General features: G+C 35.5%; 1 protein-coding gene across 1 annotated transcript in view; it reads left to right on the top strand.

Annotated features, from left to right (window-relative positions):
- Window positions 1-12376, top strand: part of LOC135210167 (cyclin-L1-like) — a 66030-nt gene that overhangs the window by 17802 nt on the left and 35852 nt on the right. Inside the window, exon 2 of the mRNA XM_064242993.1 lies at window positions 11160-11344. Coding sequence (XP_064099063.1) covers window positions 11160-11344 — 185 coding nt within the window. The remainder of the gene's footprint in view (window positions 1-11159; window positions 11345-12376) is intronic.

Here is a 12376-nt window from a genome sequence, read left to right as displayed (position 1 = left end):
GACTAAGTATTCTAACGGCTCAAAGAATGGTATCACAATGACCTACCCAAGCTGGCCCGGGCTCACCCCGCGCAGTTACCCCAGACCCAGGTACAGCGATTCAAGTTTGAACTCTTTGTATGCGGTAGCGGCGGCGCGTTCCCGCGGATATCCTTTTGTTAGACAACCCAGGTTTGTATATAGGAAAAAATAATTTTTCGACAAAATTACTTTTTTTTTATTTCCTCATATTTGTGACATTTGGAATGCGAAATACAAGCAGAAATAAGCAATAAATTAACCGAGAATGCAGCCATTTTACAGGCAAATCCTCCTCCTACTACTGCTATTATGGTGCTGAATGCTACCGAGCATGTGCCATGTTATAGGGGAGCTTTTGTTTCAGAGGCTGACTCCTAAGTGAGCGAAATGTTGGGGGAATTTGTGGGGAGGGACATGTATTTAAGCAATCATGTTGCAATATTAACCCTACATTGCGATAGGACTGAGTGAAGAATTTGGTGGGATTCATACAGTTGCATATGTTCCTTTTCCTCATTTGTTTTATAATTTTGTTACGTTATTTCAGGCTTTTATTTCTGTTTGGTTTATCATAGTACAGGTAGTGACCTACTTACGACCGCAATAGGTTCTGCAAAACCAGTTGTAACAAGATTTGGACGCAAGTCGATATCTGCTAAATTACCGTAGAGTTTATCATACATATACATATTGTGTAATGATATTGACATCATCTGAAAGTCATATTTTATCAAAATTTTCTTAGATTATTACTTATATTATCATATTTAAGTCATAATTCATTATTATTTAATGTTCATTATCATTAAGACCATTGTATTACCATTCTTGGTGCATATTGTTATTGTCATATACATATTACGATAGTACTTTACGATACCCTTTCACAAGTTCATATATGTAAAAATTCAACCCCTTCTTTAGCTAATTTATTTTGCTGTCTTTTTCTTCAGAATGTCTATTATATTTCCTAGTTATGATTTCTTTACATTTTTGTAGCATGTGTAACATCTCACACCTACATATGTACACATGTCATTACTACGCCTTACTGTTAACGTTTGTCAAAGTTGTCAGACGTACCCGTTCTCCACACATCACACTGTTTCATATTGCTACGTTTGTAGGTTCAACCTTTTCTTTAGTTAATTTATTTTGCTATCTTTGTTTTCTTTAGACTTCATTGTATTTCCTAGTTATGATTATTTTTATATTTTTATACCATTTGTATCGTCTCTCTACACGACATTACTACTCCATGTTGTTACATTTGCCAAACATTTGTCCAAACTGTCTCTCCATGCATCATACTGTTTCATAATGCTTCGTTTGTCACGTTCATATAAAAATTCATCCTTTTTTTAGTTAATGTACTTATTGTATTTCCTAGTTATGATTTCTTGGAATTTTTATACCATTTGTAACGTCTCTCTATGTACTGTTACATTCGCCAAACGTTTGTCCAAACTGTTTCTCCACGCATCATAATGTTTCATAATGCTTCGTTTGTCATGTTCATATAAAAATTCTTTTTTTTTTTTTTTTTTTTTTTTTTTTAGTTAATTTACCATATATTTCGGCGTATAAGTCAACCGGAAGATAAGTCGACCCCCCAATTCTGAGTAAATTTGTATGATTTTAACTAATATCGGGTATATTAGTTGACCTATAAAATGAGAGGCCAGCCGTACGCTCAAAATAAGCAGCAGGGTAAAACGTATATAAAATAACCTGAATGATATTACGGTACATATGGTGCTCTACTTATCATAAGAAATACTTACAGGTAATATACTCGGTATATTAACAAATCTGCGTAATATATAAAAGATGAATATACCGGCAAATATGATTAAAAATGATGAAACGAAAGATACGTTACTCGAGTGTAATGTAAACAAACAAAGCGCTAAGTAACGCTGCATAACGGCCTACGTATATATGTACGTATGTACAAACTGCCACTTAAGTTAATGTTTTGATTGGGTTGTTAAAACGACGTGCCGGTATTTTATTATTATGTTGGAATATTCCTTGACCATTGGTTCTTCTATGGCATAAACAGGCTCATTTGAGGGAAAACGAACCTGCAGATGATTCACCAGATTCAAACTGGGATCCTGATGAAACTGTGAATGATAATTTGTTTGATGAATTGTTTAATTAAAGTGACAATGACTCAAGTAATTTTGAAGGATTTTAAATACATATTTACTATTAAATACAATTTTTTAAATTTTCTTTAGTGATCAATAAAGATTTCATACCATAAATGTTTTTGAACAATACCCCCGGTAAATACAAAACTGTCGGTGAACGCATCCTTCTCAATTACTGTACTACAAATGGCTACGCAATGTTTACACTTGCTGTGCAATTGGGGTTTCTTCAAGGTACTTTGATTTTTTTCATTTTATTTACGGTAATGGATGTTCTAATGTATTATTATAGTCGTATTAGAGTGTTAAATGTTTTTAATACTGGTATTTACATACATAGTTACCTCAACAAGGCTGTCATTCTTATTAGCCAACTGTAAAGCCTGGATTCCTGTACCAATATGCCAAAATGATAAAGATTCACTTTTTTTTACCGTTAGATAAGTCGACCCCCTAATTTTGGCATGATTTTTTGGGGCTAAAGGGTCGACTTATACGCCGAAATATACGGTACTTATTGTATTTCCTAGTTATGATTTCTTGGAATTTTTATACCATTTGTAACGTCTCGTACACGACATTGCGTCTTATGTATTGTTACGTTCATAGCAAGCCCGTTTCTCTGTGCATCATACTATTTCCTGTTGTTACTTTTGTCAGGTTTAATTTAAACACTGGATGCTACAGCACAATTTGTTTAATGTTGAAAAATACAAAATACAGGTGCAAAAAATAGAAAACATTCAAAAATACAATTGAAAAATGAACACAGCAGAGCGAGAGATGCATTCAGTACCGAGCTACAGGCAACACTGAGTGAGCGCGGGACTTGAGAGATGCGCGGATGCTGCAGGAGAATATTTTACGTTCGTATGCATGTTCTGCCGAAAATAATAGTCGTAAAGTCGATCAGACGTATGTCGCATAGGTCGTAAGTAGGTCATTACCTGTATATGTTTAATATGTGCATTAATGTGTTCTCACTTCATAATTTTTCCCTATATATCTTGCAATGTTACCCTACAATAGAGGACAGGCCCCTGAAAAATGCCTAAGGGGTGGGGACTAGAAGGTGGTTTTAGGATGTTTCGATACCTTTGTGTCAGTGACGTCAAATTGGACGTTGCTTGGGGATATTTCGTACGTGATTTGTACACAAGTCAATCCCTTTTCTTTTCATTATTCACGTTTGTCTAATTTCGTTTCATTATTTTATAGCACATAGCTTATCCATAACAAGTTCTTTGTTAAAATTTTACCTTACTATTAGGTTTATATATTTATATGATATTTAGCATATATTCATGTTATATTTCATATTCACAACTCTATTTTTGTTCATCATTTTAGAATACATTGCTTACTCATATAAATTTCTTTATTAAAATTTTACCTTATTATTATTAAAATATAATAATTATATTCTTATGTACATACTATGTATGAATTGATAACTATTGTGTAAAATAGTTGTCCCTGCCATAACAAGTCATTGCAGTATTATTTCCTTTAATAATAATACATGATATCTTTGGTGTCATAGTAATAAAAGAAAACTACTTTTTACGATTTTACTCAACATTAGCTTCTTGTAAAGCTCACATTAACCCCCTCAACTGGCATCTCTGATTTCCTGTATTGTCTGTCCATTACTATACCCTGTTCTCAGTATTGCACTTTTTTTTTTTAATGCGTCAGTTTCCACATGTGTGTGAAATCATCCCCCCCACAATACATCATTCACCTTTTATTTTTATGATTATTATTATTATTATTATTATTATATTATTATTATAAAGTATGCCATCAGTTTCCACATATGTGTGAAATCATCCCCCCCACAATACGTCATTCAACTTCTCACAATTCTTCCGACTAATCAGACACCTTATCACCCACACACTGTAAATACCTAAATAGCATTTTCATATTTAACAAGAAGTACTTAAGAGTTAACACCCGTCTGTCCACATTCTCAAATAACCGTATTTTCATCATTAATTACGATAATACTTCTCTTAACATATAGTTCCGTTTATGGAACAGTGGTCCCCCCCGTGTTTGGGGGGGGATGTGTACCAGACCCCCGCGCAAATTGTTGGAATTCGCAAATATTTGGAATCCCCTATAAAAATCCTTAAAACTTCCTATTTTGATAGTTAAGATGTAAGAAAAACCCACTAAACATTGTTATACCTGATTTTTTTTAATAGTTTTATCACAAAAAGTGCATTTTATGATGAAATGGATAAATAAAACGGGAATTTATGGATATATCTCAGAAAAATACCGTGAATAGGTGAATTTTCTGTGAATTTGGGGGGGGAGGTGTTCCAGAGAGAAATCCGCGAATCCAGAGAATGCGAATAAGGGGGTCCACTGTATTGCAAATTCTAACATTTTTTTTGTCTTGTTTAGTCATTACGGATTGGTATTTGAGAACATAGTGGGTTTCCAACTTTCCATCCCCCTTCGTGTCCAACAAAATAAAGACTCGTATTTTCACTGTGTAATGTAAGTACCTTTGTGATTTACAGTCATTGTTCAACGTTATTCTTGGTGATTACGGAGTTTTATATTTTTTCGGTGTAGTGTCATCAAAGAATTAATTTTGTAATTAATAAAATTGTATTTGGTCTGTGATAAGTGTCATTTTGGTCCTAAGTTATGTCGAGTTATCTAAGCGACTTTAGTGATGTCATTCTACCACCTCTGTCTACATAACTTGTCAAGTGCGCAATCAACATTGGTGGTAATTCTAAGTGATGATTTTGTGCCTGCTTTTACCTTGGAAATTGATTTTTCCTACAGTTTTAGTACTTTTGATGATGTAATAGTAGTCTTGTGATAGTGTTATTTATATCCAACGCTCTCTACCTAACAACCAACCCCCACGGCCTCTGCCAGAACGCAAACACTTTGATTACGTGTATTGTCCCCCACCCAAAACCCTGAATTCCTAAAGTCCTCCATCATTGTTGAGTAGAGATAAGACGTAAATAACAGTGTACTGCCACAAGATAAACTACTGCTACTACATGAAAAGCACTAAAACTAGGAAGAATTAATTTCCAAGGTAAAAGCAGCTGTGTCCTTAATTCTTAGAAATACTGTATGCTGAAAGATGTACTAATTGTATTGTTGTTTCACCAATTAAATATAAAGTAGAAAAGTAGTCTTGCTCAAGAGAACTGGTCGCATTTTGATCATTAATTCTAATTTCCCATTAAACAGAGACTTAACGAAGGTATATCCATGCGCAGTGCTACCTTGACCACCATGACGCTCTCAAAATTTAAACTTAAAACACCTTAAATGTAAACAATTGCCGCTATCTCAATGTTTGCTAAGTCAATTGAGGAAACAAACTGCCCATTTCCTGTGCTAAATCTGCAAAACGTTTGTGCCCATAGATGCTGGTACGGTTTCATGACAACAGTGCTAAATGGTGATGCTCCTTGAGATGTGGACGGGAGAAACTTAGCGAATTTCCGGGGCTGCCAGTGCGCTGGGTACCTAGTACCTAGGTCAAGTGAAGACCTCCAGGCTATATTTTTGTATAATTAAAAGTGAAAATTTGAATATTTACAGTGAGAATTTATGAATTTCCCATACTAATGATTTCTTATTCCAATTATAATTTGATCTTTCATAATGCATTTTATAGAATCCATTTGCCATAGTATTCCGTGGCCGTGCCTTCGGAGGTCTTTTGATCACCTGGGCTTGGGCCACAACAAAGATTTATTGCCTTAAGAAATTAAAAGGTCCAGATTTGAATCGGCCATGAAATCGTTAATAGTAAAGGGAAGTAAGCATTTAGAACCATATACATGTAAATTGATGAAGAAAATTAAGTATTAAATGCTGTTTTAATAAAATATGAATATGCTGAGTAGTTATTTAATAATTTTTTTTAGATAAATATTTTTTTACATGTTGTTGTATATGTTTATATTTTTCTCAATCGAAATATGTCTCAATGTTAACTTTCCTCTATTGACGATTATCTGGCTGTTTCAAAGTCATCCCCATTAATTTCTTATGGAGCGAAAAGGGACTAGGTGCTTATGTTTTTTGTATTTCAGACTAATAACTTCACCTATCATGAGAGAACAAAAACATTTCATGGCATCAATAAATATTTAAATAAAAATAATTATTATTTTGCTTTCCATAAAAGTTTAGAATTCGGTAGTTTCAGACACACTCACATGAGGGGAAGCTGTCTGTGTCACTGCACTCTTAATAGTGGAAAGGTCAGAAATTCATTGGTCCTTTATCCCAATCCAATTTCTGTGAGTCCCAACTGTTGCTCCTGTGAAGTCTACAGTCTGCTCTTATTTTTTACTCTTAACAACATGGAATTATAAATTTAAGTATGTAATGGTGTATGGGTTAAAGTAAAAGAATAGATAAGAATGTGGTGGAATAATAAAGTTTTAAAATTTCTTTGTAGTGAAATCATGTGCATTTTGAGCAGTCGTCCGAAACGGTTTCAGCGAAGATATATAAATCTGAATATTTCCATACACAAATGCCTATATGTACTTTAAAATTTACATAAGATTTTATTTCATAAAGATCAACTTCCAGTTGATAGACAGCACGAAATAGATATGTATGGGTTAAAACTTCTATCCCTTTGTTGGTAGTGGCGCAAAAATATTATTGGAATGTCGCTGTCAGCAATGGTTGGCAGACGATATTTCAAAATTCAATGTTAGTGTAGACATGGCGAGGCTAGTGTGTTGGTCTTATGAACTTGTTGATAATATTACTTATTTACTATGCAAGTGCTCTACTTATACCTCCTGAGTATTTATTTTGCAAGTGCTCTTATTTTTACCTCCTGAGTAATTTAGGCCAGGTTACAAAGTGCTCTGTCCCACTCTCTCTCTCATCTTAATTCTAATTTGAGCCTTATATGAGTTGGACAGTTAATGGCTGCCAGCCACTTATTTCTCTTTTCCTAGTCACTTTTGCTGGGAATATGATGCCAGGATGCTAGGCTTCCCTTTCCCCACCTATTCATGCATCTTACTACAACACACAACTGAACCAGGCTTATACATAAGGCACAGGATTAACTTGAATTATCAACATTTGTCTGAAACGGTAGTGAAGCGGAAAGAAAAATAAGTCAAAAGGCTGGAAAATTGTTCTCGCCACAGTTTCACTGTAAACAAACACGTATTTCAAGTGGAAAGCCACTATGGTTTTTTTTGGGGGGGCGGGGGGTCAAATGTATTTCCGTCATGTTTAGTACTAGCCCTTGGAGGGTTAATTACAGTCGACCGACAAAAAATAACGGTAGATGTAAGTAACTGCTCTGTGTTGGGTATATCCTAGGAAATTTGCTTTTTCTAGAGTATTTTGGTTGTTTATTAAGAATTTACTGTCATTTTTTGTCAGTTGACTGTAGTCAACCTCCCAAGGGCTAGGAAATTACTAAACAGAGTGATATACTTTTGACCCCCTAACCCCCTACTGGCTTTCATATTCGCGGGACCGTTCCTTGCAGCCCTTGCAGGGTTGTTACATGGAAATAGCAAAATACCAGTAAATTTTTAATAAGCAACCAAAGTACCATAGAATGAGTCAGTTTCCAAGGAAATATCCAACGCAGAACAATCACCTGTAGATCTACCTTTAGCCGATTGGGCTAGTGCTACCGTAGTCAATGCTTGCAATATTTTTGTGAGGTTAGCTAGTTTCCTAGTTTGGCTAGGCAAGTTGTTAGGCTAACCATCAATACTAGGTCCCTTTATATAGACAATGTTTAGCTGGTTGTAGGAGCAGTCAGTCATAGTTAGAGTGGGCTGATAAATTTATAGTCTTGCTCAAGGCCGTTGACCCTGTTAGGGGGTTAGTGCCATCAGTGCACATTATGTGGTGCACCGAGGACGTTAGTCAAGTTTTTTGCAGCTTTATCCTAGCTGCAACCCCTTTCATTCCTTTTACAGTACCTTCTTTCGTATTCTCTTTCTTCCATCTTATTTCCACCCTCTCTCAACAGTTGTTTCACAGTGCAACTGCAAGGTTTTCCTCCTGATACACCTTTCAAACCTTTTACAGGTAGTGATCAGGTTACAATAACTCACTTATGATAATCCATGAAATCAAGTGAGAGTAGCAAATGGAATCACAATTTTTCTTACACAAACATGCCCACAGTGCAATCTGTTAATGAAAAAATAACTTAGTTCCCAATAAGACTTATTAGATTCATATTTCGACTTGAAAACACGTCATATAACAAAAAAATTACTTTATCTCATGTAAGTAAAGTATCTAGATATTATTTTATGCTAACTAGAAGCAAAACAGTTTGCTCCGAATTGAATTAAATATGGCGAAATAATCTTTTGCCATCAGCTTATTTCCAAACCAAAACATTGACCGTTTTGTTAGTACTATTTTATAATATAATAATATGAGAGTACATACAATATTATTGGATACAGTAATGTATAATTGTTAAAAGATTAATGTCCAATTTTAAAGATTCAGGGGAAAGATGCATATTTGTTTTTATTTCATAATTATATGTAGGCTTCAGTAGCCTGACATCACTCAATTATGCAGATGTCTGTCTGAATCTGATTCCTGTTTTGTGTCCAGTTTTTTTCCTACTGATATACCAAAGTCAGAATGTATTGTACCTCCGGAATTGGCTTATACAAGCATTCTCCAGTTATTGGTGATCCAGTTTTATGGTGCTTGTCTAGCACCCTGGCAGTCCCTGGGTTATGATGGGTTCGGCTTACGACGTTTCGAGGTTAAGGCGCTTTTCAATTATATTTATCAGAAATTATTTCCAGGGTTACGACGCCTACAACGTTCATATGGCAGAAGAGATATGACACCAAAAATGCAAAATACTCAATATTTGAAGTTTTTTTTTTTATGGAAAATGCAATAAGAATGCAGTTTACATAGTTTTCAATGCACCCAAAGCATTAAAAATAAGGTTCTCTTTGGATTTTTTATGATGTTCCGTCTTACGACGATTGTCGGGTTACAACGCATCTCAAGAACGGAACTCCATTGTAACCCGGGGACTGCCTGTATTGGTGATCCAGTTTTATGGTGCTCGTCTAGCGCCCTAAGGTTAATTATGGTGCCGATAACTGGTTATCAGTCCCATAAGCCCCATTATGGTACCATAAATCACTGAGTTTTGATTAATGGTGGTTTTCGCTTACCGGCGATATACTATGGTATCATCATTATTGTATTCGCTCAGCTAACTTTTTAATGTTGTTCACTTTCTCTTTGTACTGAATTATCGTAAGCCAATATGCATTGAACCTAGAGATTCAGCTGAAAATAATTACTGTGCCGTATATGCATAATGTGTAGTGTAGGATAGGCTACCCTATATGTAAAGATGGTACTCATTATCATAGGCTAGGCTATATTCGAGATACGATTTGTCCAACAAACGATGGGTATTTTGGAACCTAACCTCATCGCAAGTAGGAGAATACCTGTATTGTCATTTTATGTTTCCGCGCAGAATAATCTCAAAGGTCCCTGTGCTTGGCCTTTGACCTAGATTCTGTATTCAATTCAAGTCATGATTGTAGAAATAAGGTGCTGAACCCAAGATTGGTTAGCAGGGCTATCCTAGTTAGTTCTGGTTCTTTTCCAGTCACTGTTCATGGCCTTCTGAGCAGGTGCATGGTAGGGGTCGTGCACCCTCATCCTCTGCTTTGCACGAGTTTCCCTTTCAGCCTGTTGTGGGTCTTGTAAGCTCCAAGGGTCTGACTTGTAAAGGCACTAACTAGAGGTCATGTGACTCATCCATGAGAGTTGTCGTCTTTGGAAAGCACTGTCTTTATTGTTTCCCTGTCCTCTGCTGGCCTATGATGCACTGCAGGATGTAGGCTAATATCTCTAGTCTCAGTCAGTCCACTTAATTCCATGAATGCTTATCATGCCATTGGGAAATATGGCAACAGCATGGGCTGCAGGCTTGGACAGTGCATTCCTCAGCATAGTTACAGGCTACCTTTCATGGGCCAAGCTTCTGCAGTCAGAATGTTAACAAGGTGTCCAGGGACTAGTCATCCATTTCTTAATATAAAACCTCCATTTCTATCGTGGGTGATTTCTTTGAGAGTTTATGGTAATCTAGATGTTTGATGCAACATTTTGCCATGGAACTTTCAGCTGAACAAAAAGAAACAAGCGCAGGGTATGATAGGAAACTGGCTTGGAAAAGGAGAACGAAGCGATACACTCCAAGGCGGTAAAGGGTAGACTAGCGCATCTTGGGGGTTCGAGCTTGGTTGATGACTAATATCCACCTCGTAAACGCATAAGATGCCAGATGCCACAGATTCCTTGTATTACAATCTTTGATTGTTTTTAACCAGTTTCCAGCCAGCGCTAGAAGATTATCTTATTGTTAAGATCAAAGGTTTGTTAGTTATGAAAAATACAAATTGATTAAAAATTTGTCATATCTTTTTCTGATTGCTGTAATGTGTGTTGCTAATATATGAGATGGTCTTCCCATCACTCTTGGGCAAACCCAAATTTTTCTTAATTGCTAGAGTGATGCTACAAAAAAATCAAACTTGGATGCTGATCCTTTACCGCCTCAACATCTCTTATGCTCTTTGAACATATCTCCCTTCTGAGTAATAATTCTTCTTTTTAAGGACAAGGGCTCACATCCATATAGGATAAGATTGTAGACTCAAGATAATTTGCATTTTTCTTAGGTTATACAAACCTGAAGTTTTTATTTATCATAATCCTGCATTTGTTACAAACCCTACATTAGTCCCTGTTGCCCAATGGAAAAATACCTGCAACTTTTAGATGTCCAAAGTCTTAGTCAAGTCAAAAGAGGTGAAGCTTTAGTGATGATAGTTTTGATAGGTAGTCAGGCTGCTTGGTATGTCACCCCTAAATACAGTCACTGTACATAAAGCTCTTAATTTTTCTTTCTTTCATCTATTATAGGTTGCAATGGCTTGCGGTCAGGTGTTATTCCAGAGGTTTTACTATGCCAAAAGCATGGTACGCTACTCAATGGAAACCACTGCTATGGCATGTATTGCTCTGGCCTCAAAAATTGAAGAAGCTCCTCGCAAGATCAGGGATGTTATAAATGTTTTTCAGCATATTAGACAAGTTAAAAATGGAAAGTAAGTAATGTTCTTTATGTTATTTTTAGAATTAAGATAAATGTCAGAAGACAACATGATTGTCATATACAAGACCAGAAGAGAGAAATAAAGAGTTGCAAATTTGAAATAAAGACCATAGATGTGAAACATTGTTTACATACATAAATGTTTTCCCAGAGATGAGTGGAAACATCTAGTATTATAGAATAAATTATTTGTACAACCTTGCTGGATGCCAGAAATTCAGACATGAGCAAGACAAATGTATTACTGTAGTTAACTTTTATGTAAGATTTTGTCAAGCACTTAGGTTACTAGAAGATAACACAAAGGGGAGGGTGTCATTCTCAGTGAACGACTGGAAACCAACAATTTGGGTTTGGGGTATTCAGTCCTTCAGATCAAAATGGTTGGAAATTATAGGATGCATGGTAACCACTCAGTTGTTAAGAATTAATAACAGAAACTAAAAAAATTCCCAAGGGAAGAAAGTGGAAGGGGGTGCAATGAGATACCTAACAGTGACCCTTCAAAAGGTAAAATGTAGTCATTTATTTGAACAAAGCAATAAACAGATTAAAGTTATGAAAATGCATTAAATAGAAGCACTGCTCTTGGCAAAAATCTTGGAATAATATCTGTAGGTTGGTTTTATTTGACCAGGAAACTTGAAGAGTTTTCTGTTTTGTTTTTTCACGCTGTTTTTCAACATTCTTTTAGTTAACCTACCAGCAGGATGGTTTTTTTTTGTTTCATTGTTTTTGACTTCTACTCGGACCATTTTGTCATGTTCAATGCTAAAAATGCATAGAAATATCCTCTATGCATTCTAATGTCAGAACTGTAATAGAGAGAGAGAGCAAAATGATTAGAGTTGATAGAAATAAATTACCAAATGCATAAGCTTTTAAGCTTTCATATCTGCTTACCATGGGGCACATCAAACTAATATTTCAGAAGTTTCAGAATGGTTGGAAGTCTATTTTAGTCGCAATTATGTTGAAAGTTGTCAAGTTATCAATGGTTGATATATTGCCCAAAAGAAAAAAA

This window comes from Macrobrachium nipponense, chromosome 39, assembly GCF_015104395.2.
Source record: "Macrobrachium nipponense isolate FS-2020 chromosome 39, ASM1510439v2, whole genome shotgun sequence".
NCBI classification, from domain to species: domain Eukaryota; kingdom Metazoa; phylum Arthropoda; class Malacostraca; order Decapoda; family Palaemonidae; genus Macrobrachium; species Macrobrachium nipponense.
This window is presented reverse-complemented; position numbering and strand designations above follow the sequence as displayed.